Below are 18,151 nucleotides of genomic sequence, written 5' to 3' on the forward strand. Positions count from 1 at the left end.
TGACAAACAATTAAGAAGTTTCCTGGGCCTGGCATCTTACTTCCGCCGCTTCATCACTCATTTTGCTGCCGTGACGTCACCGCTGCACAAGTTGCTCACGTCGGGCACTGCTTTCCCTTGAACAGACGACTGCGTAGTTTCTTTTCAAGCCCTCAAGCAAGCATTACCCACCGACCTTGTCCTCTGTCACGTCAATGAGAACCCACCAACTTGTTTGCACACCGACGCTAGTGGCCGTGGGATCGGTGCTGTCCTTCTACAGCGTGATAGCACGTCACGATAGAGAGTTGCTGCCTTCGCCAGTCGTGGATTAACGGCTGCTGAAAAGAACTACTCGATCACAGAGCAGGAATGTCTCTCTGTAGTTTGGGTAACACAAAAATTTTGGCCATAGCTCTACGGACGCCACTTCACGGTCTTGACCGAGCACCACGCCTTATGCTGGTTGTCGTCAATGAAAAATTTATCTGGACGCCTTGGTCGCTGGATGGTCCGATTACAAGAATACGATTTTCACGTTGTCTACAAGTCTGGGAAAAAGCACCAAGATGCCGACGCTCTCTCTCGCTACCCCCTGCCAGTATTACCTTTGAGTACATCTCTCCATTGCTCGGCACTTGACGATGAGACGAAGTCTCCACTCTCGTTATTACCTCTAGCGGTTACTGGCAGGTTATGTTCCAATCGCTTCACTCAGCTCGCCTCGTGCCAACGTTCTGATCCCTACTGCGACGGCAATATTCAGCGGTTGTGCGGAACTGTTTCTGCACCAAATGCCAGATTACGTCGACAACTGCGACTATTTAAGCTAGACCACGATGTGCTGCACCGCTACATTTACAACTCCAACGGACACCGCTGGGTGCCTGCTCTTCCACGTTCGCTGCGTACACAAGTCCTTGAAGACTTTCACGATGACCCTTCTGCTGGCCATTTGGGCTTCCAGAAGACATACCACCACGTTAGGAGCCGTTTCTTTTGGACAGGCATGTCTTCCTTTGTGGCCAAGTACGTCGCTTCTTGCGTCCGATGTCAACGGAGCAAACGGCCGACTTTGCCTCCTGCTGGGCTTTTACAGCCTATCCAATGTCCCGAGACTCTTTGCCATCGTTGGGATAGACCTAGTCGGCCCTCTGACCATAATGCCGGCAAGTCATCTATGGATCGTGACAGCTGTTGACCACCTCGCACGTTACTCAGTGACCGCTCTTCTACGATCTAGTTCGGCCTCCGACGTTACTATCTTCTCTCCGGATGTCATTATGCTGCGTCATGGTGTACCTCGTGTACTGTTAAGTGACCGCGGCAATACTTTCCTGTCAACAATGATCAAAGAAGTACTCGGAGCTTGTGGCACAGTTCACAAGACGACATATGCATATCACCCTCATACAAATGGCTTAACCGAACGATTTCATTGCACACTAATAGATATGATATCAATCTATATCGGGCCAAACCACAGCAACTAGGACAAACTTTTACCTTTCGTGACGTTTGCTCACAACACCGCTATCCAACGAACTACGGTGTACTCACCTTTCTGCGTTGTTTACGGCCGTTCACCAACATTCAGCATCGACGCCTCTTTCTTCTATGCCCCAACTAACATCTGGGCCATTATACCCGAACAGTTCGTCTCGAGACTTGAGGAATGCCGTCATCGTGCTCGCTTCAACACCGAAGTCAGTCAGCTAGGTCGCAAGCAACGTTACGACATCTCTCGCCGCGACGTCTCCTTTCGTCCTGGAGAGGAAGTGCTCCTTTGGACGCCCATTCGTACAACCGGTTTGTGTGAGAAGTTTGAATCGTGCTTCCTTGGCCCTACATTATTGATGAACAAACATCGCCCGTGAACTATCGCGTTACTCCCGTAGACGTTTCTTCGGAGCATCGTTATCGTGGTTCGGAGATCATTCATGTTTCGCGCCTGAAACGCTTCGTTCGGCGGTACCCTCCTCACTAAGTCGCGGCCTGGCTGGCCGGTTGCGCGCGCGGGGAAATTAGTGCGAGCATATTCGCACCTGTACATACTCATCATCACCGTTTTGGGGCCTGGTGGGGGGGCTCCCACTCGAGAGAATAAAGAGGAGGCTGCTTTCCTGAACCTCGTCTCACAATATATATATATATATATATATATATATATATATATATATATATATATATATATATATATATATATACATGCTGCTTTCGGCAATATGCATCAAGAGTGCTCCGTGATTGTTCCCATGGCGCTAATAAGTCAGTCTGGACTGGTGGGATGAGGCCCACTGTTTCCATGTATACTTAAACTCGAACAGTGTCACATCAGTGATATCTACAATCCTCAGTATGGATAGTACAGTGCATACAGTGCTTTTAATTTTGCCTGTGTCAGATCTCATTGAACTATCCCTGTTATCACGGTTTTAGGTTTTGATGCGATCACCGTATTAGAATATGTTACCGGCCTCACGTGACTAACTAAAGCGAAGAACAGTTCTAATCGGAATGTGTACGGCACAAATGCTGCTGAACCAGTCAACTCGCGTGCTCAGAAACCTGTACGACCACGCATGCATAAATATTGGACAGGCTGTCGCAGTGCCACTGGATCGTAACACTGCTGACAGCGGTGACGGTGCAACCGCTATCCTTTGCAAGTTTCGATTTCGGGCGTGAGGTTGGCAGAACGAACATAAGAGATTAATTAGGGTGACTGCACGTATTTGTGCTGTATGACTTGATTGTGCAGAATTATATGTAAGAATGTTTTCCACTTCGTTCAACGAAAGCGTGTAGCCGAGGCCGGTTTTAGAGCAGCCGCTCTGGCGTGCCGCTCGCCGGCGACTATGCACGGGGCCATCGCCTTTTCATGAGGAGGCGTGACTGGGGCGCGCGATGAAAGGCGCCCTGTCCGGCTGGCCAGTCAGCTCCCTGTCCGCTACTGTGCGCGATGCGTCCTTGGGGCAGCGTATGGCCCCTACCAGGCATGCAGTCTCGCCTTTGGCGCTGCAGAAAAGGGGAATTTGTAATTTCGGAGAATTTAGTTCTTCCCCGAAAGACGTTAGGGTCTCCACTTGACCGCATAGGATGTGCGAAAATTAAAGAATGTCACGACGTTCACTTGTAGCGTCTCCATCTTCCCTCGAAGAGTTGGCTGAGTTGGCTGATTATTTTTGCAGAGGCAGGTTTATAGCAGGGCATATATGTCCTGGTGATAAGTAGGAAACTTAGATCACCGAAGACGCGTAGTTAGCGAATGATGCTGCGTTCGTTTCATTTGCGCTACATGTTCCATTACGTTTCAACAACTTCGGAACACCTGGCTGGTCCCTCTCGAGTGCCACAGAGAGGCATGGTTCAGTGCGTTGCAATACGCTAATTGAAATTGAGCGTTTGCAAAAGATTACATTGTTTCATTGAGAGTGGAGGGCCGTAAATAGAAACGGTCGGAGGTGCTATCAGCTTCGAGCTCAGAACGTCTTCAGATTCCGACAAAATTCCGTTCATTATACTTACAGCAGCTGGTCTTTCAATTTTGCTAGAATTTTTCTAGCTAGAATGCCGAGAGCGCTCCGTTTTCTGCAAGAACAGTCGACATGTGGTAATAACCGATTCAACGTTCCATTACGTAGATTATGCATCAAGCATGCTACAGATCCGAAAATTATTTATAGAAACAACGCTAGTAACTATATTAGATAACAAGAGCAGGTCGTGCAGGTCGTGCCAGTCAAGCCCTCTGAGGCTTTGGTAGGCCTGCTATATGTACTTTGTTTTTCCTTATGCACAATAAAGATTGTATTGTATTGTATTGTATTGTAATACGTGCCCTTCGCTAAAGAGATGTCGAACAATTTGTCGGTCTCCAAGCCGATCGATCGGCAGTTGTTGTTACACACCGTGCCAGCTGTCACACCACCTCTAGCTGTGCAGCGCACTTGGGAAAGATGGCTGTCTTGCAATATGTATCGCTACAAGAGGAGCAGAATGAGGGTGTTAAACTGAAATCTTTGAACAGACAGCTTTCAAAACGCTTGCGTGAGCGGCGGGATTCGAGTGCCAAAGTTATACGGGGTATCCCACCTACCTAACGCCTAATATATTTATGAAGAATACTTTGTTTTAGGATGATACTAATAATGTTTCATTATTTGGTGCCATGCGGAAACAGTAAAGTTGTTCCTGCTACCTTTGGTAATGTAAATAGTAAAAATTAGCGAACGAAAGCGGCATAATTGCATGTTTGCGTCATCTCAAATGTCAAATCTTGTGTCGAGTGCACAAACAATGTAATATTTACTTGCCAGCTTTCTGTATTTTTCGCAGATAATGTAATGGACTCATATCAAGACTATCAAGAGTGAGCATTGAGCGTGGCCATGCGATTCGAGTGTGCAACGGTAGCGTTCCCTAAAGTTTAAAGCAACGCTACACAATGACTAAGTTGGCGACCGCCAAACTGTGACAAGACAGTGGTGTACCTCTTGGCTGCAGTATATAGCAAATGTTTCAGCAAACAGTTTTAAACTTTTAAAAAGCTACTTGCGCAAAAAATTGAAATGTATATTCAAAGAACTCAAAAATTCACAAATTAAGCTTTTCGTGCACTCATTACCTGGTGACACATATTAAAATTTACAGATTCCAGCCAGGGAATTCGCACGGCAGATATGCTTACAGAAAATTCTGACAATGGCACTATTTTTCACATATTAATTCCCGATCTTGGCGGAGAAAGGCATAGCCCTTCCAGTGATTTTTGTACTTCGATGCATAAAACAACTTTTAGTTAAAAAAGTAAGTGAAACGACCGTGCATTTTTACCGCTCGTTTGACTGCACATATCTCGTAAATGGTGTCGTCCACACGAGTCTTTTAAAATGGAGATGCCTCACAGTCTCATCCGCTGGAACTTGTAAACTGCAGTGTGTGTCATAAGGAAATTAGTAAAACATTTATTTGGTAAATTTTTGATAATTGGTTCATTGTGTATTTCTATTTTTGTGCAAGCAATGTCCATCTCTTCGAGTAGACTAGTACATGGACTATAATTTTGCTATCGGCCATGTGTAATATTTAAAAAAATTTGAAAATGTTCCTTGAAGCAACCATAATAAGCAGGTGAACGAAGCTCTATGAAGAAACAGTGCACACCGAAATAAAGCGGCCACAAGAACAATGACTGAAAGTGAAACAAGAACACTGTTTTCTTGCTGCAGTTAAACCGGAATCTTGTCACTTTAACGCAGCCACCATACCTTCGAATAACTAGTGTTACAATTTGTAACCCCCTTCCAGACCTGTGCTTTTCCTCACCCACGCGCCGCACTTAGCGTTCTCAGTTGCATTTGACGCCGAAACCATCAAACACGGTGACAAAAGCTAGGGAAAATGTAGCGAGCTGGCACCTTTTGAAAATGATGTTTTCGAAGGCAATGCACAATTTTCTATTCAATGTTTTTTTGCAAATTCGCCAGCGTCATTATCAATGCAAGTAATTGTTTTGACTATGGAACGCAGCAATAATCGCACAAAAATATTCCCCATTTTGAGCCGAGAGAGCGCTAACAGAACACTGCTGTTTTCAAAATCGTTTCTCGTACCTCGCTTCCTCTACTTTTAAGATTTGTACACGCTAGCTCGTACAAGCTGTATTTTTCGTTAAGGCTATTTGTACCTATTCTACCACAAAAAGGTGCCTTTTGAATTGGCAGTGTGTGTCTGGCAGTTTGCCACACGGAGGAGAACTTATTGTAGCTGATAGAGAGCAGTGGAGTGATAAAGTAACTGGTGATACACAGCTGTGATAGATATAACAAGGCGCAGCAGAGAAAACTAGCGCCAGTGCGTGAATGTTGGTTTGCACTCCTCTTAATAATTTCTCATCTGTGCGAAGCTACAAAGTGACAATTTTATACTTGTTTCAGCAGCGACCTGTTTCAGAAACAGTTTGAGACCAGTGAATCAGACGCCTCCACCAAAAGATTCTATTATAACGCAAGGATATCATATTTTGGCTTAGTGGACATTGACACTGATTCCTATGATGTAAACAATACATTCTTACGTGCTATTTATCCCGTGAAGGTAAGTATGCGCCCACTTTACATTATACCTGTAGGCATTTTTCTCCAAATGGGGGTTGCTCCTTCTTTAGAGTAAAGCGTTGGTTGCGGCTAGTTGGCAATTTATACTACGTACAGTTTAAGCGCACAATTTACAACAATGAAAAAGGCACATTAACGGCACAAGTTCTCAGCACAAAATGCACTACAAAGTCTCACACCCATACAGCGATGCTATCGTAATTTCTTTAGATTATAGCATTTCCCGGACAAGAATGCGAAAAGTGTTGTGGAAAACTGACATTTCATTCCAGAATATGTAACCTCAATGACAAGAAAACAATACAATGTAAACGACTTGCATAGGCGCAAGCTACGATCATATAACCGGGCAATGGAAAGAACGCAAATACCATCTGTTGATACTCTGAACACTTACAAGTGCATTGAGGGTGCGTCCTTCGAATTTGTCATGGAATTGGTAGGACCCTATATAGGGTCGAGCACCGATGATAATTACAGTTATAACACAGGTAGCCGCACTCTTGTGCGTTGTGAATAATAATGATGACGATATGTCAATAAGCCATTAAAAACGCAAAAAAAAACGGTTAGCGCCTTGACACTGCGCTTTAAGTATGAACCAACTATTCTTTGAAAAGAGTATTCATTACTACAACAGTAGAAAAATTTGGGTCAATGATAATACACAAGACATATGTGTGGAAAAATCACAGTATAGCAAGGTTATTGTGGAAACAGCAGCCATATGGAATAGGGCGTACTTGTTTGAATGCTCGCACCCTGTTTTAAGACCTAACGCAGGTGTGGGTTACAGTACAAAAGTAAGCATCAGCAAATAAAATAAAAAATGAGTCATAGTAACAACAAAAACTTAAACATCGCAAGAAAGGCGAATCATTGATACATATAGCAAAGCATGCGGCAACCACGCTGAGGTTTGCAGTGATCGGCCGTGTAAGTTGCAGTAAAGATCAACTTGCTAAATAATATGACAAGTATGGTGTCAAGCACGCACAGGCGCATATGAAGAGATTTCGCTCGATGACTTCAAACACTCGCTGTCACAAGGCTAGCGGGAAGAAATGCTCTGCTAGCGCCGGCAGAACGTCTCCTGCTTCCTCTCGCTTCAACGCCTCCACAAAACATGAGATAATATCACCCCCAACACTAGGCACGCGGGGTTTGCAGCGCTCATGAAGCCGCCAGCCATCTTGGCTCGTCCACTTTTGCACCTGCCGTAGTTCACCTCAAAGATGGAGCGCGGGTGCCGCGTATGCGCTTCCCCCCCCCCCTCGCCCAGTCCATCCCTCATCATTTGTTGCGCGTGCTTCATCACGCAACCTCTTACACTTTAACGCGCAGAAAAACATCACCCATCAAACTAGCATCCTTCTCGGCTCTCCCAACAAAGCGTTCTTTTTCCCCATTATACGCATCGCGACAATTCTCTGCAGTTAGGGCTCACATGCCGTTTGAAAACCGTACGTATTTATTAGTGCCTATGATTGCTTTTAATTTCAGCAGTAATTTAGGGAGCGATACAGGATAGAATAATTCTTTAAGGTCTAGTAATATAAAGTCAACTTCGTTGTACTGACTCCTCAACAGATTCAATTAGTTGTGTCGCGAACCGAGGGGTCACAGCCGAGCACCCGAACCATTGGACCAGCGTAGCAGGCTATTAGAAGGGACTAGCACGTCGCAGGCTAGCGCCGCGAGTACGCGCCGCACAACATTTTTTGTCATCAATTTGCATTGCCGTTCGAGAGCGCCGACATTTAGCGTCCGCGCGTAGCGGCGTCCGTGGGCGCTGCAGTCGCTCAGAGGTGAAGTTCCGCGCCAGAAGAGTGTTGGCATTGCTTAATTGCGTTGTACATTGAAAAAAGAAAAACGTGCTTGTAGGTTGTGTTCAAGTACGTCAGAAAAATTCAATAGCAAGAAAAATGTTGAATATGAAAAAGAAAACTGCGTAGCGTTCTTTGCAATGGGATCAGGAGTAATTTAGCATGCTTCTAGTCCTTAGATATAACAAATATTTATCGGAAATCCTGTATTTACGGAGCTGCTTTATTAAATACGGGCATGCAAGACCACCAAGCAAAATGCTACAAGCCAGGATGCCGTACCGTCGCTGTAGTACACCGTGCGCCAAATACAAGGAGTAGGGCGGGCATTGTCCCGATTCTCTGCAACCTGTCCTATGAGCGAATAGTGCTATTGTGCGCCAAGGAAGGTAAAGAATGTGCATAGCTTGGGCTCAACCCTGCTAGGACCGCTCTTCCGCGCTGCTACTCGTGCACAAATAGGCCTTATTTTTGGCCTAATAAGCACTGCAAAATTCGTAGAGCGGCAGCCGAAGATAATGTGTCGGCTTAATTTGTTGTCATCACTCCCCCTCTGAATATTCTTCAAAACTTGAGTGGACAGTAAGATTGATTGCGACTGTAGGCTAATGCCTCAGGAGCGAAGGAGAAATGTAGCTGGCCCTAATCCACACCGGAAAAGAAGCGCGAGCCGTGGCTTCGCGTGCCGCGAACAGACGCCGTCTTTAACTTCTTCCCAAGCGCATGCTCACTATCCGTGTTCTAGGCGGCGCCTAACGGAGGGCGCTACACGGCTATGGTTATCAGTGTCCTACTGAGACCCGAAGGCTGCTAAGGGGCATACCGTATTTTCGCGATTCTAAGCACCCCCTGATTCTAAGCACCCCCTCCCCCTCCTCTATTTTCACGAAAAATATTGGGAAAAAAGTTTGCATGCGAATCTAAGCACCCCCCTATTTGTTAGCAAGCGCGCGTAGCCAAGGCCGCCAAGCGCGCTTGCTCACTCTGTCATCAAGCCGGAGCCGTCGGAGTCCCGAGGTGGCACGGTGTCCGCGGCGCGAGTACGCCGTACAGCCGGACTGTACGGATGTATGGCGAAAGCTACAGAAGGCGTCCCCATCAACCATCGCAAAGTGGATTTCGGACGCTTGGAAGCAGGCCCAAGTGGACGTTGCAGGCAAATCATGTAAGAATTGCTCGATAACAAACCACTTCGACGGAGCGGAAGACGACCTGATGTGGGATACCAAGAGCGGCAGTTCAAGCGGTGCGACGAACTCGAGTGGCTGTGATGGTAACTGAGCATCCGACACAAGCGGTGGGTTCACTGTGTGCACCGATTTTTCTTTTGAATGTTTGCGAAATAAAATGTTATTTCTCGCACCCGTCTTGTCGGGATGTCGCAGCGGAAAGAGGAAGGGGGGGGGGGTCATTATAGATATTTCGAATCTAAGCACCCCCCTCACTTTGGGCATCGCAACCGGGAAAAAAAGGGGGTGCTTAGAATGGAGTAAACATGGTATTAACAATTGCGTCGGTGCTTATTACCTAGTGGTAGATTTTGAGTGTGAGAAGACCAACATTTCGTTTCAATACTCCGGATAGATACTCGAGGCAGCATCTCTATGTAAGTGGTGGAAGTCACCATCTCCTTTTGATTCTTGTCATAAAAACCGTTTTTGTTGGCCACAATACATGAACGAAGATGTAACATCGTGTGCTACGTTGGTCTGTTGATGCTGCATCCTCTATATTTGTGTGAGCTCGCAGTAATCTAGAGGTACTTTATGGTTGTCTTCTCTGACGACAGAGCGGCCTTGAACGAATGGGCGAAAATGTTCTCAAAAGCTTAGAACAGTAATGCGGCTAAACCACCTGTTCCGCGTTCTTTAGAATTGAAAAGCCGATTGTATATCGGCCTTAATTGTAGCTGAGCTAATCCTAAAAAAATAAATAAAAACAATGTCCACAATTTAATACAATTGGACGGAAGACAGTATCGCACTGCACAGCCTATTCTATCGCGCCAAATGACAATAATTTGTTTCCTGCCACTTCACAGGTAATACAGACAGCGTACGAGGAAATCATTAAACTAACGGATGATTATGGCGTGATACTTGCTATCACACCTCCAAGGCGGTTCCCAAGATTACTAAAACTTGAAGAAGACTTCGGGTAAGACACTTTATTTCTTATTTGACGAAAACACTTGTGGCCCTTATGTTCTATGGCAGAGTATCATATCAGCCTCATTAAGAAGCGTCTGAATACTGAAAACATTTGCACAGCTTTTAAGTGCATAAGCATCGCCATGCCTACCCAACGAGGAAACCCGTCCCTCTGTGACGTCAGGTGAATCACTAAATTAATCTATGCAAAAGCACAATAAACCCGCAAAATAAGAAAGAAAACGTTGCCAGTGGCAAGATTTGAATTCACGACCCCGCGTTCTTTAAGTCTGGTGTCCCATCCACTGCTTGCAGAAGGGGAATAGAGCTGAACTATATGAATCAGTTCTTTTCTGCAGGCGGTACAAGAGAGACATCAAATGAGGCAAATTTAATGTAGGCAGACGTTGAGCATTGTGCACGTTATTAACATTCAGATTTTGCGAATATATAATGCCAAACACGCCAAATCACCGATGCGTTCCGGTGGTCGTGGGATAGGCTTTCCCTTGGGGAGTACTAACACCGACTGAAATGCCACCTATCTCCTAGGGCTCAAGCGCTTGGCGTCGCGCAGCATAGACAGTTAAGCAGTCAATCATTAATGGATGATAAAGAGCAACGATGCATTATATGGGTCTCATCTAGGTTGACGAAGGTTCGACGTTGTTTCACATAGATGTTTCTCAAATGTTTTGGCGAGGGGTCACAGATAATATCAGCTGTGAAGAGGCTAATGTACCGACGCCCAGGCTGCTCCATAGAGCTTTGTGCGCTTTCCAGGCGATGGAAAGGTCCAAACAAGTTACTCTCGTCGCCTTTCCTCTGTGCTACGACTCTTCCATGTGTAGGCATCCTCTGGGCCACCCCTTTACGCCGCGTACAAAGCAGCAGCAGCAGCAAGCAAGCAAGCAAGGAAGCGAGCGAGCGAGGCGAGGCGAGGCGAGGCGAGACGGGTAGGGCGGGTGGGCACTGAAAAAGTTGAAGGAACAGACACTATCACCAAGGCGAACCCTTGTGCGTTCTTCCTTAACATATTTCTCAAAATGTAACTCAAAAGTGAAATTTACGATAAAGACTGATCAGCAACACAGCACAGTCTGCTTCCAGATTCTCTCAGGCCCAGCCACACATTTAGCAGCCTTAAAACAAGGGAGCTTAGTGTAAGAAGAGTATACAATAAAATTTGTCGCCATGAAGAGGGCAATACTGTTAGGTATAAATGGGAATAAAATGCAGAGTCTGCCCATGGCAAGTTTCGCGCTGAGCAACAAAGTATGCAAAATAAGAAAAATGCCTTGTATGAGCCATGTATGCAAAAACAATGTTCGAAGGTCCTTTTTTTTTTAGCTTCCCGCCTCTTCGTACATAGATGGCAGCCAGATTAGGTAAAGTGGGTCAGAAAGCCACACCGTGTAAGTAAAAGTGGCCGCGCTTGAGGGGCGCATTCTGACATCATAGCGCCACATGCATCCATACAGTGTGGTCATTGCACGAGAGATCAACGAACGTTTTTTTGACCGTGAGAGATGTAGTTAAAAAACTCATTATCCCTGTTTATTTTTCTTCCCAAAACTTTTCTAGGATTTTGGTGAAAATTTAGTGGACTCGCCCAGCTGAGCTACAAGGCACCGATCAACATTTTTTTTTTTTCGGAGGTACATTGTATGATCCAGTCGTTCGAAAAGCGTGTGTCTAGACAGTGAAGTGATCTGACTGCCAAAGTAACAAATATTTGAAATATCTAAAAATCTTTGGTACTTTTGCACCAGCAAAAGCGGGAAACGTTGCAAAGTTAGAATTTGTTTCTCGGAACGCGAGACAATCTAGATGCCGCAAATTAAATATAAATTGCAGTCCGGCTGACATAGTATATATAGCCGCAAAATATCTAAAGGTTCAGCCAATCGCTTGAAATATATGTAAGGTACAGCTTTTTGCAAAAGGCTTGGTGTTCAAGGCCAAGAAAGAAGAATTGGTGGTCGTCTTCAATATACGTCCGTTATATCATTAGACAGCCCTGTATGTCTTCTATTCATGGGAAAAGTGAAAAAATGTATTATTTTTGAGTGCAAAGAATTCGTTCTTGAATTTTAATGTCAGCACCGGCTTCTCTCTGACGCGCGCCCCGGCTTGCCAGACTACGTTGCAGACGACAAAGCTGGCTTCGTCTGCAACAGAGATCACGGATAAGCGGTGTCAAGGTCTGCGTTTTATTGCCGACGGACTCAGGCTCTAGCGCAATGCGGCTTGTCCGTGGTGTGTGTCAGGTGAACTGAACACTCAATACACATGGAATATCACGACGCATTCATTTTGCCTTGGAGTTCTGCGGAGTTAGAATGTAGGTTTCGTGCGGTTCACAAAACGAATTATTTGCACTTAAGTAGCCAGTAAATTGAGAAATAACGCTGATACCGTTCACGCAAAGCACTGCAATACAGTGCGACATATCAGCATTCATTGCGACAAACAGGAAGCAGGACACCTTGTGCCTTGCTCCCTGGAGCCCAAGGACTTCCATAGGAAAGCAATTCGCAATAATAAATGAAACTCTACACGTGCGTGAACAAGGACTTCTGGTGTTGCGCATTAACGCAGTTCGAAAGCCCGAACGTGCTAGGTTATACTAGTCGCCTGTGCCCTGTTCAGCATGATGCGCTCAGACGCGGTTGATAACACACTTTTCGCATTCATGTGAAAAATACAAGTCGACGCTGACGCGCTTAACATCGCTTGCTTTTATATTAATAAAAATGCAGTTACACTTTGTTTATCAGTATATAAGGCTCATTTTCTTAACAATATCTCCTTGCTAGGCTGCAATACCATATAGACCCTTTTCGTGCGCGCACTGGCAGCAGTGCATTCACGACCGACGGAAACTTCCGGCCATGCATATTATTAGTCAAGTTCTACAAGAAAAAGCAAGTATGTTGTCGCATATTATGCTGTAGGAACGTAATCTTGAAGTGTTCATATAAAGATCGTGCGCCATGCGTCGTGCTCACGTTCAGACATTCCGTGTTGCACTTGACAGTAACATTCACTTGTCGCACACTTCCACTGTACAAAAAAATCGTGCCAGCTGCAGGGCTCTATAAATTTATAGGTTACTGCGCGTTGTGTTTTTCCAGAGGGCTTAACTGGAAGCCTTCTGGGAAGTCTGCTGTAAGGACAAAAAGGGTCTATGTTTATGCTGTCGGCGTGATCACACGCGCGAACATTGAACATTTTTTTTAGCGTGTATAAAAGAAGACCTGCGTGTAGCTTCTTACTTGCATAGCATACATTCACAGCTATCTAATGATAAATCGCATTACTATAAGCCAACGCCAAACAGTACTGGTATATATATATATATATATATATATATATATATATATATATATATATATATATATATATATATATATATATATATATATATATTTAAAAAAAGTTAGCGTTCGTACTTAGCTTAAAACTATGTCATATATCATTAGATAGCTGTGCATGTATTCTATTCAATTAGGGTCATGCAAAAACTACTTGAATAGAAGACATGCACAGCTATCTAATGATATTGTCACGTGGTAGTGACGGTGAAGAAAGAAGCAATACGGTGGAATACAAAACGAGCTTTTATTGGGCGAACCTGTGCCCACAAAAACAGGCTACACTTATAGCACAACGATAGCGGCGAACACGGTCGGCGATCGTCGGAAAACTGATCAGCGGGTCAAGTGCGTCGGCTTTTATAGAGCAGTCGTCGAACGTTCCAGACTAATCGTTCGGACCCGTGCGCCTTCCACAAAGTTCTACACCATTCGCGTTATGGGATGAAATCAGATAACACAAGGTTCGGCGACAACAGACAGCCAGGTAGAAGCATCGATAACTTTCCAGAAACATCGGATACATTCAGGCGCGTCCCTCGCTGTTCGATTACAGTTGTTAAGCGGCGAAACGTGGTCGCCCGATAAAGATAAGTACACGTGTCAATACCCCCCTCTTAAAAAGCATCGACCCGATGCTACATACAAGCGAAATAAAAACACCCATAGCAAAGAAAACAACAACAAAAAATAAGGAATTTCGTCAGCGTCCGTAAAAGGGTTTAAGGCGCACCACGTGGACCACTTCAGATCGTGCGCGGCGCCGCTGTGAATGCGAAATGCCGTCTGGCACGACCTCATAGTCCAGAGCGCCAATACGTCGGATGACCTTGTAGGGTCCGAAATAGCGTCGGAGTAGTTTCTCACTGAGTCCTCGTCGGCGTATCGGTGTCCAAACCCAAACACGGTCGCCTGGCTGGTACTCAACAAAGCGTCGTCGGAGGTTGTAGCGTCGGCTGTCAGTCCTCTGTTGGTTCTTGATCCGTAGGCGGGCGAGCTGTCGGGCTTCTTCGGCGCGCTGGAGATAGCTAGCGACGTCAACATTCTCTTCGTCAGTGACGTGGGGCAGCATGGCGTCGAGCGTCGTCGTCGGGTGCCTGCCGTAAACCAGCTTAAACGGCGTGATCTGTGTTGTTTCTTGCACCGCCGTGTTGTAAGCAAATGTTACGTACGGCAGGACGACATCCCAGGTCTTGTGTTCGACGTCGACGTACATCGCTAGCATGTCGGCGAGGGTCTTATTCAGCCGCTCCGTAAGGCCATTCGTCTGCGGGTGGTAGGCCGTGGTCCTCCTGTGCCTTGTCTGACTGTATTTCAGAATGGCTTGGGTGAGCTCCGCTGTAAAGGCCGTTCCTCTGTCGGTGATGAGGACTTCTGGGGCGCCATGTCGAAGCAGGATGTTTTCGACAAAAAATTTCGCCACTTCGGCTGCGCTACCTTTCGGCAGTGCTTTAGTTTCAGCGAAGCGGGTGAGGTAGTCTGTCGCCACGACGATCCACTTGTTTCCGGTTGTTGACGTCGGAAAGGGTCCCAGCAAGTCCATCCCGATCTGCTGGAATGGTCGGCAAGGAGGCTCGATTGGGTGTAGTAATCCGGCTGGCCTTGTCGGCGGTGTCTTACGTCGCTGACAGTCTCGGCATGTTCTGACATAATGGGCGACGTCGGCGGTCAGGCGCGGCCAATAATACTTTTCTTGTATCCTCGATAGTGTCCGGGAAAAACCGAGGTGTCCAGCGGTCGGATCGTCATGTAGGGCATGCAGTACTTCTGGACGAAGTCCTGACGGGACAACAAGAAGGTAGTTGGCGCGGACTGGTGAAAAGTTCTTCTTCACGAGGAGAGTGTTTTGAAGCGTGAAGGAAGATAATCCGCGCTTAAATGCCCTGGGGACAACGTCGGTGTGCCCTTCCAAGTATTCCACCAGGCCTTTTAGCTCCGGGTCTGCCCGTTGCTGTTCAGCGAAGTCTTCGGCGCTTATCATGCCAAGGAAGGCGTCGTCATCTTCATCTTGCGGCGGCGGGTCAATGGGGGCGCGTGATAGGCAATCGGCATCGGAGTGTTTTCGTCCGGACTTGTAGGTTACAGTGATGTCGTATTCTTGTAGTCTGAGGCTCCATCGTGCCAGTCGTCCTGAAGGATCCTTTATATTCGCTAGCCAACACAACGCGTGATGGTCACTGACGACTTTGAATGGCCTGCCATAAAGATAAGGGCGAAATTTAGCTGTAGCCCAAACGATGGCGAGGCATTCTTTTTCGGTCGTAGAATAGTTGCCTTCCGCTTTTGACAGTGACCGGCTAGAAGGATGGCCACATAGTTTGACACATAGATATGACATAGTTTTAAGCTAAGTACGAACGCTAATTTTATATATATATATAACAGTACTGTTTGGCGTTGGCTTATAGTAATGCGATTTATCATTAGAAAGCTGTGAATGTATGCTATGCAAAAAAAAAGCCAACGCCTCCAGCTCACGCGCGGAGTAGTAGAACAGGGAAGATGATGATGGCTATGTACAATTGAAAACGACGAAGTACGTGAATAGTGCTCGCAATGTATATGTATATATGTATATATGTATATATATATATATATATATATATATATATACATTGCGAGCACTATTCACGTACTTCGTCGTTTTCAATTGTACATAGCCATCATCATCTTCCCTGTTCTACTACTCCGCGCGTGAGCTGGAGGCATTGGCTTTTTTTTTTTGGAATAAGCAGCGCTGGACAACGTGATCGGTCTCGGTATTATAAAGTGGTGGAGGTACGTCAAGACCCCGACGTCCTGTCTCGTTCCCGTCCTCCCTGGAGCTCCGTTCCGGTCGCCGCCTGCACCCAGCTACCCCTACAACAATGGACACTTCCAACGCCGGCCCTTCCGGCGCCTCTAACCCTACCACACAGACGACCCCGCCTGCGGCACCCTCTTGGACTGTGACGAGCCCTCAGCGCAATCCCCCTGTCTTTGCGGGACTCCGCGGTGATGACGTCGACGATTGGATCCACTACTACGACCGCGTGAGTTCTTCCAACAAGTGGAACGACACCCAGAAATTGCGGCACGTCGCCTTCTACTTGACCGGTGTTGGAAAGACGTTGGATTTCAACCACGAATCCGACATCGCGGATTGGTCCACGTTTGCCTCCAATCTGCGGCAAATCTTAGCTTCCCCGTCTGGCCGTGCAGAAGTCGCCAAACAGAAGCCGGGAACGCGCCGCCAACTTCCCCAAGAGTCTTACACCTCATACATAGATGATGTCTTGGCTCTGTGCCGCCGTGCGAAACCTAGCATGACGGAAGCCCAGCGCGTTCGACACATCTTAAAAGGCACCGGGCCTGTCGCGTTCAACCCCTTAATCGTGCAAAATCCGGCTTCTGTCCAAGACATCACTTCAACGTGTCAACGCCTCGATGAGCTGCAGTCTATTCGTCTTCCACATGACAGCAGCGATCCTGAGGTTCCCCATTCTCCAGATCTACGTGCTCTTATCCGCACCATCATCCACGAAGAACTTCAACTACAAGACCTATGGCGCCTACCTGCTGCCTGCGCCCCAACCCCCACCTTCGACTTGCGCGAGGTCGTAAAGCAGGAGTTGACAGCGATGACTACACCCACGACCCATCTTGCTCCAGCAGTGCGTTCCACACCTACCTACGCGTATGTTGTTTCGCTACCCACGCCTACCGTGACTTCCGTGCCTGCTGGCGTTTGCTATGGCCATTTGGCTTCGATGGGAACCAGAGTACTTGCTGCGCCATCGCACCCTCAGTGGCGTTCACCTCGTCCAGTTTGTTTTTACTGTGGTATACGTGGCCATATATCTCGCTCCTGCCGCCGTCGCCAGCAGGATGAAAGACGAGGCTATGCTGAGCACGAAAGGGACCGCACTCGCCGATCAGACGACTACTATCCCGGATCGTACTCGTTCCCTCAACAGCGTTCTCCGTCACCTCCAGCTGCTCGTTCTCCATCGACTTGCGTCGTTCTCCATCGCCTTACCAGCGCTCTACATCAACGCTTCGCCCCACCTCCCGTTTTGTCGACCAGCACTCGGAAAACTGTTGGGGAAACTGCTTCTTATCGGTCTTCAAAAATTCCACCTGTTCGCCCAGCCAATATGCTTTCTGTGGCTGTCGAAGATGTTCCCGCGTCAGCTCTCATCGATGCCGGTGCCGCCGTTTCTGTTCTTCGGAGTGATCTGTGTTCCCGGCTCCGTAAAGTAAAAACGCCTTATCTTGGACCTATTTTGCGTGGTTCTAATAATGCATTCATTCACCCCGAGGGACGGTGTACTGCTAGTGTTCTCATCGATGGCATACACCACCACATCGAGTTTATCGTCCTTCCAACGTGTATCCATGAACTAATACTCCGTTGGGACTTCCTACATTCTGCTTCAGCCGTCAGAGGAAGTTGTCCACACCATGGCTACAGAGCTTGAACCTCTTGCGGACTTTTCACTTTCCTGCGTGAACTTGGTCATCGCTACAGACGACGTCCTGCATCCTAGTCACGAAGACGTAGCCGTAACATCCAGTCAGATCGCCGACGGAGACACCCTAGTCGCCCCTTCTTCCCGCTGTACTTCTCGCGGAATTCTCATTGCCACCTGTCTTGTCCGGTTTTCACGCGGCCGCGCCCTTCTGTCTGCTTGCAACACGACCTCAGATCCTGTGATGCT

The 18,151-nt window shown here is 46.8% G+C and overlaps 1 protein-coding gene across 1 annotated transcript in view; it reads left to right on the top strand.

The window, feature by feature from the left end:
• LOC135920026 (uncharacterized) overlaps positions 1 to 18,151 on the top strand; it is a 130,628-nt gene that overhangs the window by 49,564 nt on the left and 62,913 nt on the right. Inside the window, exon 3 of the mRNA XM_070536520.1 lies at positions 9,966 to 10,081. Coding sequence (XP_070392621.1) covers positions 9,966 to 10,081 — 116 coding nt within the window. The remainder of the gene's footprint in view (positions 1 to 9,965; positions 10,082 to 18,151) is intronic.

This window comes from Dermacentor albipictus, chromosome 3 (assembly GCF_038994185.2).
Source record: "Dermacentor albipictus isolate Rhodes 1998 colony chromosome 3, USDA_Dalb.pri_finalv2, whole genome shotgun sequence".
Taxonomy (NCBI): Eukaryota; Metazoa; Arthropoda; class Arachnida; order Ixodida; family Ixodidae; genus Dermacentor; species Dermacentor albipictus.